This window comes from Fundulus heteroclitus, chromosome 6, assembly GCF_011125445.2.
Source record: "Fundulus heteroclitus isolate FHET01 chromosome 6, MU-UCD_Fhet_4.1, whole genome shotgun sequence".
Taxonomy (NCBI): Eukaryota; Metazoa; Chordata; class Actinopteri; order Cyprinodontiformes; family Fundulidae; genus Fundulus; species Fundulus heteroclitus.
Genome location: NC_046366.1, coordinates 12,020,021 through 12,035,882, shown reverse-complemented (window position 1 = coordinate 12,035,882; position 15,862 = coordinate 12,020,021). Strand labels below are relative to the sequence as shown.

The 15,862-nt window shown below is 40.6% G+C and overlaps 1 protein-coding gene across 1 annotated transcript; it reads right to left on the bottom strand.

The window, feature by feature from the left end:
* Nucleotides 1–6,434: 6,434 nt before the first annotated feature.
* On the bottom strand, nucleotides 6,435–15,463 carry cdc34b (cell division cycle 34 homolog (S. cerevisiae) b). Its single transcript, XM_012874632.3, has 5 exons — nucleotides 14,625–15,463; nucleotides 12,619–12,705; nucleotides 12,415–12,512; nucleotides 9,877–10,011; nucleotides 6,435–8,276 (listed from the first exon to the last, which is right to left on the bottom strand). Exons 1-5 carry the CDS (start codon nucleotides 14,808–14,810, stop codon nucleotides 8,066–8,068), a joined length of 717 nt encoding a protein of 238 aa, XP_012730086.1. The 5' UTR covers nucleotides 14,811–15,463; the 3' UTR covers nucleotides 6,435–8,065.
* Nucleotides 15,464–15,862: the final 399 nt, after the last annotated feature.

Below are 15,862 nucleotides of genomic sequence, written 5' to 3'. Positions count from 1 at the left end.
TTTGGGAAACGTCATCAGTGAGCGACGCTCTATGCTGCATTAAATGTTATGTGGAAATTTTACTTCAATGCAGCACAACGTAGTTGTACGATTTTTTTTCTCTCACTAAAAGTACAAACATTACTTAGTTATTTAGTATTCTGCAGTTTCTGCAAAGAGAATGTCAAAGTTTAATTTGAAAAGGGATCCGTAATCTTCTCTCACACTTTCGTTCATGATGCATTCATGGTAACGCCTTTTTCTGAAGTTTGAGTGGCTCAAGTCCACACTTCCTGATCTCCAGTTTTGACAAACAACTCAAAACTTTAGAAATGTCTTTTAATTCAGATTTTTTTTCTTTTCTGCCTTTGTCAGGGATGTCATGTTAGTCTCTTCTATCTCTATGGGGGAAGAAAGCATAGACAGTACTGTACGTTACTAGTGCCATTAAGTTTGTTGAACCTGAACCCCCCTTTTTAAATGTTTGAAATCATCTTTAAAATTGTTTTTTGTTTTAGTTTTCTAACTTGTCAAGTGCTTTTAAAATGTATTTTCACGTATAATCCAGTGGCTGAACATGCCATCACACTTTGAAACAGGCGTTTTACAAACAAATAAATAATACATTATTTTGAGAGAAAACTTGGCAGTAAATTTTGATCCATTTGACCCTGCTCTTTTATTGATTAGAGTATTGAAAAAATATATATATTGCTGAACTCCAAATGCAATATCCAACTGTCCATCCCTCGATCATTCACTTCCTGGTCAGTTCAGAAGTACGACCTCTCTCTCATCTCTCAATTTATCTGTCTCAGTCAGCAGCTTTTAGGTCAGAGATCACCAACCTTTTTAAAACTGAGAGCTACTTCATTGGTACTGTGTCATACGAAGGGCTATCAGCACTGACATTTGAACTAGAAGAGTCAGAGCTTGCTATAACTTTATGTAAAATTAACATATTTTTAATTCTTTTTTTAGATATTGTCATTTCTAAATCAATATAAATGCAAGAGTGATTCCAAAGGAAGAGCAACGCAATGAAATAATATTTTAGATGTAGTTCACTGGAGGATTGTGCTATTTTTAGATAGAGCTCGAGGGCAGGTGTCACCAACAGGTCTAAGTCACGGAGTCGTCATGAGCGCATTATCAGCCAACCAAAAGCAGACCTTTATGTGCAAACCACACCCTGCCGCACAACCAACAAGAAAAATTTATTATACTGTTTTTCCAACCACATTCTTTAATGGTGAGACAGAGACCCCAATATCTAAACTATTGTTGTAGATTATACTAAATGTATTTGATAAATGCAGCCAATTCCATGGGATAAGAAACATCCAACAAAAGGAGAAAATCTCCTTAGCATGAACGCTGACTTCCATGTTCCCAGAGTCCAGTAACATAGATTAAGTGTTTGGGGGTTTTCTGACAAACTCCAGGGCCTAGGTGCAATAACAAGAATTTTGCATTTCACATTGATTTTCAGGTAGGAATGCAATATGACCAGCAAGTAAATATAGCTCTGTACATCTAAAGACCTGCAACTACTCTTCCTTTCTTATCATAAATTCTTCAGGAAACAGTTGCTAATCAAGTGTGTGAGCATTTGCACTTCTGATATATCTTGATTAGTTTCCGTCAGGTTTCAAAACTCACCGTAACACAAAAACTGAACTGGTGAAAGTCACAATGATATTCTCATAGCCCCAGACAATGAACTTGTATCTGTACTTGTCCTGCTAGATCTCAGTGCTCCATTTTATGCAGTCAATAACAGTATTTTTCTTCGAAAGACATTAACTGTGCTGTTGGAATCAAGGTAACAGCACAAGGCTGGTTCATATGAAGTTTCATTAGAGCCAAAAATATGTTTGTGTGGTTTAAATCTCGTCAAATTCAAGTTTGTTCATGTTAATGATAAATCTTCTTCATACGGCAAGGTTAATTTTGGAGTACCACAGGGTTCAGTGCTTGGGCCAATTCTATAATGATCTCTAATGTTCTGCTTTTAAATTCAGCCAATACATACGTTGTTATTTTGGGAACAGTGTTTTTGAAAAATAAACTTGCATAGTCAATCACTTAAATCGCATGGCATTAATTTGGCCTCTGGTAATAAAGTGACGAAGCTTGGTGTTGTCTTTGACACGGAAATGTCATTCAAATGCCATATTAAAAAGGTTTTTGTATTTCCTTCGTTGACCTCCAGATTATTGCCAGAATTAGCAATATCCTGTCGGGGAGTGACGCTGAAAAACTAGGCCATCCATTCGTCATGTTGAGGATAGACTATTGTAATTCTTTACTATCAGAAAGTCAACAAAACCCAATAAACAGCCTTAAGCTTATCCAAAATGCTAAAATGAGAGTTCTGATGAAAAAAAAAAAAAAAAAAAAAAAACAGAAATCCTATTTTGATTTTAATTTCATGTTTAGCTTCCCTTCATTGGTGTCCTATTAAATCCATCATATAATTTAAAATGTTCTTTTTCACATATAAAGCCCTTAATGATCAAGTTCCAAAATACATCAAAGACATGATTACTCTAACAGAGCACTTCGCTCTCAGACTGCAGGTCTATTGGTGGTTCTCAGAGTCTCTAAAAGTAGAATGGGAGGAGGATCCTTTAGTTATCAAGCTCCTCTTCTGTGGAACCAACTCCCAGTTTTAGTCTGTGAGGCAGACACCCTGTCTACTTTTAAGACTGCTTAAAACGTTCCTTTTTTGATAAAGCTCATAGAGTGGCTTACGTTATCCTGAGCTATCTCTGTAGTTATGCTACTATGGGGCTTGAAAGGGTGATGTAACAACCGCATTGCATTGTGGGATACTGGGGCATTGGGAAATCCGCTTCAGTTTGTTTACATATCCTTATCCCCAACGCTGCCTTTGTGTTCTTGTTTTAAAAAGTTAAAAACACGGTGAAATGTGCTGTGTCATTAAAGGTATACTATGCAACCGGGGTTAATTTTCCAGCGAGGTCCCCCAGAGGGCGAAAGTAAAAGTGCACTGTCGTAAAGATGCTCAGCTGTTCTGGTTTCTCCATGAAGCCAGGCGCGGTTGTTTTGAGCTTAGCAGACAGGCGAACGCAACGAAAAGTGGAAAAAACGGCAGTACAAACAATGACTAACACAGTGAAGGTATGAACATCAGGCTTCCCGCAGCGCTATCTTGGCGAAGCGGCCGCCGCGGCCGCCTCGCCAAGCCGCCCCCTCCTCGCCAAGCCGCCGCCTTGCCAAGCCGCCGCCGCCGCCGCCGCCGCCGCCGCCGCCACCGCCGCCTCGCCAGTTTGATTATTATTATTATTATTATTATTTTATTTTATTTATGTTGGCGAGACGCTACCGCCACCGCCTCGCCAAGCCGCGGCCGCCGCCTCGCCTTGCCGCGGCCGCCGCGGTAGCGTCTCGCCAAAATAATACAAAAAATAATAAATAAATAATAATAATAATAATAATAATAAAACTCGATATGCTTGCATGTTTATTTGACGTTAACACGCGGTTCTTTGTTGTTGCTTTCGCGCGTGCATATAGTGAATGGCAGGGCAAAAACACATGGAGTTCTCGCCGTAAAGCGAGACTTCTGTGTGTGCGGGCCGAGGGCTCCTGCAATTGCAAGTGCGGTATTTCCCCCACAGACCCCCAGGGCGGCCGAGAAAACCTTTGTTCGACCTGAAATGACTCATTTAATCATCCAAAACGGTATGGAACACATTAATTAACTGAAAAATGTTGCATAGTATGCCTTTAACTGTCACACTCGTTCACACGATCTCTTCGGGAAAAAACAACAATGGATTGAGATTTTTAAGTTTACCATCAAAGCCAAGGAGCTCGGATCTCTGATCTAAAATAGATGCGGAATGGACTATGGGTAGCAGTCATGAGACGACCAAACCTCACTTTCAACATCATATCCTGATACGTGTGTATGTTCAGGGCATCATCAGACTGGTAAGTGTGAATCAAAGGTTGTTGTGCTGTTTAACATGGAGCTTAGCGGACTGCTACCTGTTGCTTAGGTTGCTGGAGGACATAATGGTCATTTTCCCTCACTCTGTAACATCCTCCTAATACTTATTTTAACATTAACTATGTTTTCTCTGTTTTTTCCTCTCCCTAGAAGCTACTTCTGACTCGGCATTATGAGGGGGAGCATCGGCTGAGCTAATGCTCCAAACAGTTTGATGTTCACCTTCTATGGGTGATAGACAAGGTCCTGTCTTTCATCGTTTAACCATGTCTCTCTTCTAAACATAGCTATTGGTTGAGCTTTTAGTGAGACTAGCTGTACTGAAAACTGGCTCAGAGCTAATCTGTTTAGTTGTTTTCTCTCCTAGATGAAACGTCTAAAGGAGTCATATTTGCTGTAAACTCTTTACTTTTTCTTTAACATAGAAAAGACTCCTAGATCAGTCCTTCTGCGTTTTTTTGTGTGTATGCTCTGTTGTCTCAAACCCCAAGTCTGTCGTGGCAGACTGGGTGTTTACCCTGAGTCTGGTTCTGCTGAATGGTTCTTCTTGTGTAAAGGGGAGTTTTCCTTTTCACTGTCGCCACATGCATGTTCAGTATGAGGGATTGCTGCTAAGTCAGTGACACAATGCAAGCAGACATTGTGCTGCTCATCCAGGAGTGAATCCTGCAAGTCGCTGGAATCTGCTGAGTTTCCTTAGATAGAAAACCTATAAACCAATTTATTGTTAATAGAAAACTTTTTTAAAAATTTTAATAAAAAAGTGAACTTCACTGCATTGTTTGATAACTTGGAGCAATTTGGAATGCATTTGACTTTGAATCTTGCTATGATTGGATAATATTGACTTGTGAAGTGCTTTGAGATGTCATTAATTGCAAAATAATGCTATAATAATAAAACCAAACTGAAGTACATTTGCTGCCTTCCTCCTTAAACAACTACTACCAGTTTTTTTCACAGAATGACTTCTCAGGCTTAACTTCACAATATTAAACACAGCCCTTTAAATTAATAATTTAATTACACAGACTCAGCATCATGCATGTCATACTTGATGGATTTCAAGTACTCCAATACAAGTTATCTCGCGTTTAAACTATCTGGAAAAGGATCTAAGATTACTATTGTTTCGACAACTACTTTACAAGAGCACTGTGACAAATGTTGACCTAGAAAGATAAGTCTACTTAAGTATAAAGCTCCAAGAAAAACTAAAACATTCACATACTGAAGACTGGAAGAACAGGTTGTGACAAAATCTAAAAAGTCCATCAGTGATATTTTAAAGGATACGAGAGTCAAAGTAAAAGTCAGTGCAAGGGTTAGGATTTGGGTTACAAACAGGGCTACTACAAAATATACATATTATTCCAGACTTCTTTTTATGGTTCATTTTTCTGTCGCCGTGGACATTTAAATACCGCATTTTATTTGGGTTTTATTACCTTTTTGTCATAAATTGTCAATTATCACAAAAGATGGCTTTTGATTTGTTGTAAAAGAACATGTCAGTTTTACTATCTGGGGTTATCTGAACAAAGTTAGAAGTGTACATCACCCCAAAGTTTTTTTTTCTTTGAGATAAACTGAATAAACTGGGTTTAAATTTGCTACTTTACAAAAAAATCTGGACCAGGTTAGATTAAAGATTAAATTAGATTCCTTCAAATCACAGTTTTTCAATAATAATCCAATAATAATTAATGGAATTCCAAAGCAGTGTTTGAAATCTAAGCTGAACCCATTATTAGGGGTGTAAATCACCGGCTTTATCACAATCCAATGTTACGTTGATTTGTTTGTATGACGATACGATATTCATCGATATTACAAAGTCTGTTGCGGTTTCCGATCGATACAGTATCTGCCCATCTAATACACATCATTCACCCATTTTACACTATATACATTGCTGTCAGCTGAAAAAAATGAAATTACCATTTTATTTGTAAGTTCTGCCAGGTATCAGGCATTAAAATCAAAAACAGCATTTGTCTAATTTAAAATACCAAAAGGGAATAGATCACCAGCTCACTAAAGTCTTATGCCTGTATTTCAAAATAAAGACGCATCTTAAAAATTAAGCTATGGATCGGTATTTTCATGTTGCACCGATGTAATTGGATCGTTAATCATTAGATCGATATATTGATGTAGATTGATGTGTTGCAAACTAAAGACAAAAGTCGTCATCTGGATACAAATCAGTGCATAAAGTCCTTAAGTTTTTAGAAAAGTCTGATTTTTTTTTTTATATCTTTCAGGTAATAGGTGTCTGAAAACTTAAACGTCTCCTGTTCCATTTTAATTTTTCCATACTTAGAAAATGATTAAAAAAAAATACACACACTTCACTTTTCCAGACTTTTTAGGATTACATAGGAACCCTTTACAAATATTAGGGACGTATTGTCAACTAAGTAAGAGCAAACTTCAACATTATCTTCCATCCACATAAGACGACACATTGTTCTTTCAAATAAATTTTTATTTCCGGTTTAAATAGCTGAAATAAAAAAACAGACACAGGTAAATAAAACAACGTGGTGATCATTGGTACAGCTACGTGTGCATATTGATTATGGTTCCTGTAGAAGCTGTAAAACAACACTGAAGACCACCGCAAGAGGAAATTAGTTGCTTGTCTTAATTGTTTTGTCGCATGTAATTTTCTCCTGAGAAATTCTTTATGATGTCCCGGTTTAAAAGAAATTTAAAATCAATATTGCTGCAGAAAAATAGAATACACGCAGGACACCCATACACTCTAAAAATATCATCAAAGTCTGTTCACCTTTAGCTAACACAAAGAATAGGTCATGAGAAATAAAACAGGGCGGTCTGATTCTTCTTACTTCCACTTGAAGGGCTGAAAACTTCAGTAATCCTAGCAGTCCTCCTATCTACAGGTCTCTTGGCCAACCACTTGAGCAAAAATGTCTAACAAAAAAAATTAAATAAAGCCAATTATAATCATGAAGCTTGCAAGAGGGCCAGAAAAGCAAAGAAAGACAGAGAGCACGCTAAACACTAGTCAAAAACGCTGAAGGGTTTCTTCTACACAATGCTATAGGTCTTTGGGTCAGTCAGGCGTTGCAGAGACCGAGCCCAAGGAGAAATAAAACTCTGATCAACAGTTTCTTCTATGCCCATTCCCCTTAAAAAACAAAACAAAAAACCTCAACAAAACGGTCGTTTTACACGTCCTGGAAATCCGAACAAACACAGCCCCGGAGAAACACGTCCAACAGCAACTAGAAGACAGCCAGCAAACATCAGTTTCATGTTAGCAAAAAAAAGTTTGCGTTGCTCGTGTGAGGAACTGAGCCGCCGACTCGGCCGGCCGGCCGCTCCTCCGTCATCACGACAAAGTCTTTGCGTGGTCGCGGGTCGTGAAGGAGGCAAACAGTCCACCAGTAAGTAAGACAGAGATAAAAAGCTTTCCGAGATTCTCTGGCATGCACAAGAACTATGAAAACACTGTCACGTAACAATTCATTCGTGCCTTGTCCTATCGAAGAGGGAGAGGGAGAGAGACAGAGAGAGAGACAGAGAGAGAGAGAGGCTGTAAAACTTAGAAACGTCGAGCTTTGTCCAGCACAAACAGGCTGCGTAAACTGGGCAATTTCCATCAGAGAGCAGCAGCCACTTACAATTAGAGAAATACACATATGAGACGGGGAGAAAGAGGCTGAGTCATGTTTTGGAGAGTTTACACCAGTAAATGTCACTGTTCGCAGTGGTACTTACCCAACAACAACACTTTAATCTAAACGCATGAACTAACGACGCTGGAATAGGTGAGCAGTTACGCAATTCTCTCAAAGTAAGGTTTAGGTGACGATGAGGACCGGAAAACGCAAAAAAACGGAACTGGTGACTTGTTTCTTGCTGGTGCAAATTTGACCAAGTCTGACCCTCGAGGGGCGAGGCATCAACTTTTAACCTCTAAGGCTCAAGGAAAAAAAGCTCTTATTGATTTAGAAGAAGGAAGCTTCCAATCTTGGTTGTAAACCTGGAGTATCTGGCAACCCGGGCAGAGAGAGAAAGGAGGAGCATTGGTCGGACAGATTTAGGCGCTTCTGCCACCAAAAAAGCGCGTCATGACTCCTCGTTGCCGGAGTCGTCCTCGTCGTAGCAACAGTCGCCGTCCTCCCCCTCCACGTCGTCGTCGTCGTAGTAATAGTCGTAGAAGAGGTCGGAGCCCTCGTCGGGGGCCGGGGCGCGCGTCCGGACGCAGTACTCGGCCAGCGTGGTGGGCACCTTGACTCCGTCGCGCTCGGCTTCAGCTTTGGTGGCCATCACTTGTTTCCTGGGGGGGGGGGCAGATTTCAGGGAACAGCTGTTACAGTTTTGTGGCCTCTGTAAATTCAAAGCCTTTAGAACTTGTGACATCTTTTGACATTTCCTTACTTTACAATTATGTCAATGTATTTACTTAACCTGACTCCGCCAGATAGATTTGCTTCGCATATCCATCTGGAAACCTTCCGCTGAAGTAATTTTGGGAAGGGGCGAAAATACTGGTTAGCTGATTGGCCTATGTTGGTGAAAGACGGGCCAAATAAACCAATCAGATCAACGAAGCATATGACGTACTAACAGCGACGACGTAAACACAACCACAAGCTCTTGCCGAAACCAGTTGGGAGAAGAGCAAAAACATCTTTTCCTCTGAGAAAAGCCTCCAGAGGAGTGTTTTGCTCTTCTTTCAGCAAAGAAATACTCTGTAATTCCGATAAAACTTGCTCGATAGCCGCGCTAACGCTAGTTTCATCGGCTGAAGCCGCCATGTTCTTTAGACTGAACTGTCGATCTTCTCGTTGCGTCACACCTCAACCCGCCTCAATGCCAACGCTGATTGGACGTTCGTTTGGTGAACGGCTCCAAATTTAAAACTTTAACGGAAAGTATCCAGAGTGATCTGCGAGTGAAACCTTGAAAGCTCGCGAGATCAGGATGGTCTCACGAGGCTAGTATTTACTGGGATTTTAAGTGATTAAACAAAGCAGTTGATAATCAGGAAGAGGAAGGAAAACAGACTGTTTAACGTCTTTTTGAAGAAGAAGAATAAAAAAAAAAAATCTAAAACTGGGGCGCATATTTCTATTCACCGTTTACTCCTGATGTCCCTAAATGAAATACATGGCGACCAACTGCGTTTTATTTACCCTACTATTAATCTAGACGTTCTAAGAAGGCCGGACAGCGAACAGCATCGCCGAGGCCCAGGAACAAAGACGAAGACGACCGCGGACAGGTTTGAAGCAGAGCTAGCTTTGAGAAACAATTTCCCCGTCGTTCGTACATCTCACTGCGCACAGCTCAATCCATCGTCTGAACACTGAAGGAGTGCACTACAGCTGTGATGCCACCCAGACATGGCTGACCAGCTTAAATGGCAAGCCGAGAGAGGAGAGCACTTATGAAGCTTTTGATAACTCTGGAGGAGCTGCGGAGATCCACATCTCACGCCGCAAATTTGACCTTTATGGAAGAGCGGCAAGAAGAAAAGCCCCATTTTTCACTAGCAATGTAGGGGAGACCGCAAGCATGTGAGGGAAGGCGCACTGGTCTGATGAGACCTGAACACAAATGCACACCACACTTTTCACATCGTTGATTTGCCAAAAACTTTGGCAGCCAGATATGCCTTTCTACTCACTTTTATGCACTACCTTGTGTTAATTTATCAAATAAAATCCCCACCCCCAATAAAACAAACATTTAGGTTTGTGCTTTTAACGTGACAAATAGTAAAAGACTGCAAAGAGTACAGTTTTGCGAGCATTGTATACGCACAGCGAGGGAAACAAAGCAGCTACATGACAGCCGCTGAAGGGCTAAACCAATGAAGTGAGCCGATCTACCTCTATGGCTCCGCCCCCAAATAGTGGGGAGGTGGCGTTTACCTGATGATCTCTACGTACTCCCGGTCCTTGCCTTTGCTGTCCCTCCATTTGCGATACATGACCGAGGCGTCCACGTTGGCGGGGGAGAACGTGTTGGGCTCGTTCAGCAGCGAGATCACACTCAGTAGGATGGTCCTAAAAGCAAACGCAGAGGGAGAACGGCATGTTAGTTCGACTCTGCACCGGCTTTCAACAGGATGCAAACAACAAGGCTCTGAATGATTATTTATTTATTCTCTTTTTAAAAAAAAAAAAAAAAGAAAAAAAAAAAAGAAAATTTGATCTCTATCACCTTTTAGGATTACTATGATTTAAAACGTCAATGATTTTGTATAAAAGGCTATTTGGGAAACTGATACAAGAACATTATTAGAAGAATCTGTTCCTCTCATTTTGTTAAAAAAAAAAAAAAAAAAAAAAGAGAGAATATACAACTGAAACAACCATTATATACTGCCGCAGATAAAAATGTACATCAATCCTAAGATGTTTCAGGACAACAAACTTAGCACAAAAGCTCTGTTACTCTGCAGAGGCTTGGCATGCAAGAAAGTGGCCCAGTGAGCGACATTGTGTGGGCCACTTTTGGAAGCAGGATGCAGAAGCTGCGGTTTGTGACCACAGCAGCAGCAGAACCAGCCCGAGCGCTGGTTTAATGCTCGATACGAAATCGTCTGCTGCCACTACCCCTGGTAAAAGCTAAACCCTCTGAACCGAAGCAAGCCGAGCAGTTTCTGCTTCCTGCTTCAAGATTTCCTCTGGGCTTGTTTAGCAAATACGTACCAGGAAACAAACGAAACTCTAAAGGATATGTGTGTGTCAGCTAAGCCTTATTAACAGGGACACGGAAGTTGTGCGTTTATTTTACTGCTGCGACAGACAAAATGTGCTGGAGGAAAATTAGAAAATGTGTTAGCTGAACTTTAAAATCTATAGTCCCCCCCAATTCTAGGGCAACTGTTCAAGACATAATTAAAAGAGTTATTGTAGTGGAAAGAGTGTTACAGAAATGGGTTTTCGATATAAAAGTAAAGTCACTAAATATACCACAGTTCTGTTCATAACCACAGCAAATAACAGGCAACATAAGAGATGCTTTCAATCCTTTTACAACTCTGTTGACACAAACCTGAACAGGTATTCCAAATACATATGAAGCAGCTACCTTTTTTTATTCCTGGAAAATATATCCTTCAAGCTGCAGCTCAGCTCCATTCATGCAAAGTGCTGACTCAACTTACCGGGAAAGAGTTTTCTACATGTTGAATCATATTACAGGAAAACGTGAAATGGATCACAGGTGGAACTGAGATGGAATGACCAGCGCAGGTTGGTGACAAGATTAGAACTGAAATTTTCCTTTTCTCCGAGGACATTTCAGCTTGTAAGAGGATTAATTGAGAGGACATAACAGCAGAGCCCTGGATCTGGAGCACAGCCAGAGCTGCTGCTGCTGTAATGGTATTAATGGAACCTGTGTTTGTTTTTTTTCCTTATAAAAGGAAGACAATACCCACATCGTCTATAAACAGCTTGGGAAAAGTTGCATGAAAATTAAAGACAAATCAGAATTTATTGAAGACCAATTTTTGAAAAGCTTTGACGTAAAAAATTTTTCTAGCCTTCCTACCAGGAATTCTATTTATTTATTTAAAGCAGTAGCTGTAAAAATCTAAATTTTCAATTTAAAATTAAAACAAAATGAATACACTCATCTTTGGCACCATATATTAGCAATTAGCACAATTAGCATGGCCAAAACAGCTTTTGCCGTCGGTATTTCCACTGAGAGCGTAAATCCCTGCCTTAACAGAGATTTTCAGAAGGTTGCCAAATCCAGGATTGTTCCATGACAACAGTGGTTGATAGTTTCAAAGGATAAAACCGAGTGAAACTGCTGCACTCTGTTCAGCCTTCTCGTTATCCACTGAAGGATTTGCTCTCTCCAAGCCTAAAAAATCTGAAGGCATGTCTCAAGTCATGGAAATAAACTTCCTTTAAAACTGTTTCTACCTCGCCTTCCTCTGGCCTTATCGTGAACACCTCACTGACGCTAAAAATAGGTTGTTTTCAGTCTTCGTCACTCAGTAACAACTTCCACATCAAAGAGTACCTCACCCAGGTGCACTTTATGTATGATGCGTTCACTTTACAGAAAAAGATCAGGTTTTCTGAACATCGTTCAGATCTAATCACCCTCTGAACTGTTGATTCATCTTAAGAGAAAACGATTCATTCCTTTTTTTTGTTTACCTATCATGGTTATGGGAATATCTATTCTCAGCCAAGTTATCAACAGGATGCATACAAACAGTGTCCCTGTTGCAGGATTATTTTAAAACATATTAGTGGGTGGATCCAGTGTCAAGTTCTCTGAACAGGTGAGGAAGACAGCCCTGCTAATGTATGTCATGCGATAAGAGTCCGAGCGAGGCGGCTAAATTATTGAAGCGGCGGAGAGGGGACAAAGCAGGGAGGAGAAGGGATCAAACCGGAGAGAGATATACGAAGAAAGAAAATGATGAGGGGGTTGCTGACCGGACATTCTGGGTAGGATTCCATCTTTCCGAAGGCAGCTCTCCGCTCTGTGGGTCGTCCACTGGTGGGTGCAAAATAGAAATGCAGACGTCGCCATTCTAAAACAGAGAAAAATCAGCTTATTTCACTACAGGCTGACTGCGGATTTTGAAACGCATGATGTGAATAAAAAAAAGCACAGGCTGTTGGGCTCTGATACTCAACCTCATATATGTTGGGATGCCACATTTTGGTGAGGAAGCGGAAAGCAGGCGGGGAGTAAGGATAGTCTGTAGGGAACTTGATCCGAGCCTTGACCATAAAAAAACAAACAAACAACAAAAACATAACTTCATATCCATAGGGTTAAAACATTTATCAAAATTAGCCAGAACTTTATGAGTATATGACACAAGCTCTCGGACTAGTACTTTTGGCAGGGAGATGTTGCAAAACAAACACATGTTTCCTGCCAGATACATTAAGTGCACCTAAGAAATCCCACTAATGCAGTCAACAAACACATCAACAAACATGATGTACTATGAAGAATTATATATATATATATATATATATATATATATATATATATATATATATATATATATATATATATATATATATATATAAAAAAAACCTTTCTAATAAATCAATAGCGGCAGAGATGCACCAATCCAATTTTGTTTTTCCGATCCAATCCGATACCTTGGCTGATCACATCGGCCGACACCGAGCCGATACTACGGCTCAATGAATATTTGACACGATACAATTTTCAATACCAAGTGGATAAAATTATGAAAAATGTTTTAACATGAAAAACTCACCTTTTTCAATCTCAACATGGAACATGATTCCTCAACAGAATCGCAAACGCTAGTTAAAGAAGTGCGCGAAATAAATGCTAAATAAATAACCCAAATATAACCCATGCCTAGTAGCACGTTAGCCACAGCTAATCACACAACATTAATGCGGACCACCGCACTAACGCCAGTAATACGTTTAATGCATTAAACTAAATTATGAACAGGGACTTTAACTTATTAACCTGTAGGAATTCATCATGAAGGCCAGGGTGTCGGTCCTTAGGATGTTTGGCCAAGTTTGTTGTGCTGCTTGACTTTGTTGCCACTACTTTAAAGAGCTGTTTGCACACAGTCAAGATCTCTGGGTTTCCCTTCTTTGTTTGCCTCGTATGCAAAATATTTAGTGTTAATACCGTGCTAAATTAGTATTGTATCCGGATGCAACGTTCGAGTATGGATATTTTTGCCAACCCTTAATACCGTACCATGTTTGTGGTGTTGAATTGACCGACTTTATTGCAGATACTTGTTGGCGTATCAAGTTTGAAATGTTTCCAAATAGCAGACCTGGCTTGATCATCACTAGCTGCTGTGCGTGATGACCTCACCGGCGTTGTAAACATATAACTGAAGTGACTAGATCGCTGTAATTGTATTGCTCTGTTATGATATATATATATATATATATATATATATATATATATATATATAAAAAGAAAGTACTGGATCAGCGTTGCTGATCCGATATCCGATGCAGCTAATTAGCCAATATCAGAGCCGATATTCGATCCTGGTATTGGATCAGTGCATCTCTTTTTTAAAACATGTTTTAATGGAGAAAGAAAAAGGAATGATCTAAAAGATGCCCCCCCCCCTTCCCTGTTCTGCTGGATTTACAAACTTAATTCCTCTGTTAAAGAACCTGCAGCACAGCTGTCCTCTTTGTGTTATATACTCCTTAGAATAACAGAAAAACAACACATTAGTCACACTCTGAAGTGGGTATTGGTGAGGAAAATCTTGATCATAATAAACGGATGGGTGGATGAACAGATGGGTGGAAGACTAACAGAGGTGAGAGAGAGAGAGAGAGAGAGAGAGAGAGAGAGAGAGAGAGAGAGAAAGAGAGAGAGAGAGAGAGATGGATGAATCTCAAGCAGATAGATGCATACTGAGAGGCTGGTGGGAGGCAAACAGATGGATGGAACAACAAAGCTTGTGGACAACAGAATAGGAAATAAAAGTCTAAAAAAATACACACGTTTCCCCCCCATAAACAATTATCTTATCTGGGAAAACCCCGTCATTAAACCACATAATTTTCCAGACCGCGAAGGAACCCTGGATGATCGATCACATCTCCTTAGTGCCAGCGCCAAACTTTGCCGGTATAACAACAACAACAACAACAGATCTCCTTACCTTAAAATATCCCCCTTCATAGTGAGTGTTCGGCGGTCCGAAGATGGCCACCTCCCAGTTGTACAGGTCCGCCTCGTCCACCAGAGTTATCTTGAAGCCCTCCACGGGCTCCTCCTGGAGGCTCTTCATCTCCAGCATCAGCGCTTTCTGCGAGCTGGCGACATGCGAGGGGTCGTGTTGCGCCATCCTGCTTTGTGGAGCTTTTCGCGATAATCCCGAGTCAGCAGCTGACGCTTTTGTTGACACCAAGCTAACCCTAGCTAGCCAAAACAAACCTACTCCCCCCACCCCCTCCAACAACTTCTGCTTTTTTTCTTTTTCTTCTTTTCCTTTCTGTTGCTTCTGTGCAGAAACAACAACAACAACAATAAAAACAAAAGCGGGCCGAACCTGCGCACAGACCAAGCGGAGCTTCTCGGAACAGATGAATTAATGATCAATGTCAACACCGAGAAGTGGCCGAAACGAGAGAAACCATCGTGGCTGAGGAGCTTTAGCTGATTTACCTGGCGGGGCAGCAGCAGCAGCGGATATAAGCCCCGTAAAAATCTAACCACGGGGGCTATCGGCTAACGTTAGCTTGCAAAGCTTGTGTGTCCCTTCCCCGAAGCAGCTGGAGCCGATCGAGACTACGACTCAAAAAAACAACAAAAACACTTTAGAACTGCGAACAGCGGCGAGTCCAGACAGCGACAACCAGCAGCCGCCTAAAGCTGCGCCAAACCCGCACTCTGCCGAGACTTGTCAGCTCAGCGGCTCTGACCACAGGCGGAGGAGACGAGATAGGGAAATATGTAGCAGAAAGGAGTCCCTGTGCTCTGAAAACAGGTAATGGCGCCTGGTGTTGCCTGGGAGTTGTAGTCCTATTGTCATAAGCGAAGCCCCCCCCTTCCTTCCTAATAGTTAGAGGCATTTTCGCCCTAACGTCTTAAAATATATGAACATGAACATTAAACTGGCTTGCAGCAGTTTTATGTAAAAGTTGTTTTTCTAATTATTTAAAAATCTAAAATAACATTTAAAAAACGTGACACGACAAAATCACAATGATGGTTATTTCAAATGACAACAAATTTCCTTTAGTAGATATGCGTCAAAAATTACAAGTTATCTTTTTTATTTTATTTTTCAAAAGTTTATGTAACATTTGCGGCTCTAAACGAGTTTTAATGAGGCGACCTGATGGACAAAAATGGCTCTTCGTGTTGGAAAGGCTACAGACCCCTCTATGTGGGATG

Coding starts and splice junctions, on each gene's coding strand:
- cdc34b (XM_012874632.3), bottom strand. CDS start 14,810: ATGGCGCAACACGACCCCTCGCATGTCGCCAGCTCGCAGAAAGCGCTG. Junction 10,012..12,414: donor AATCCTACCCAGAATGTCCG/GTCAGCAACCCC, acceptor GTTTGCTTTTAG/GACCATCCTACTGAGTGTGA. Junction 8,277..9,876: donor GAGTACGTAGAGATCATCAG/GTAAACGCCACC, acceptor CCCCCCCCCCAG/GAAACAAGTGATGGCCACCA.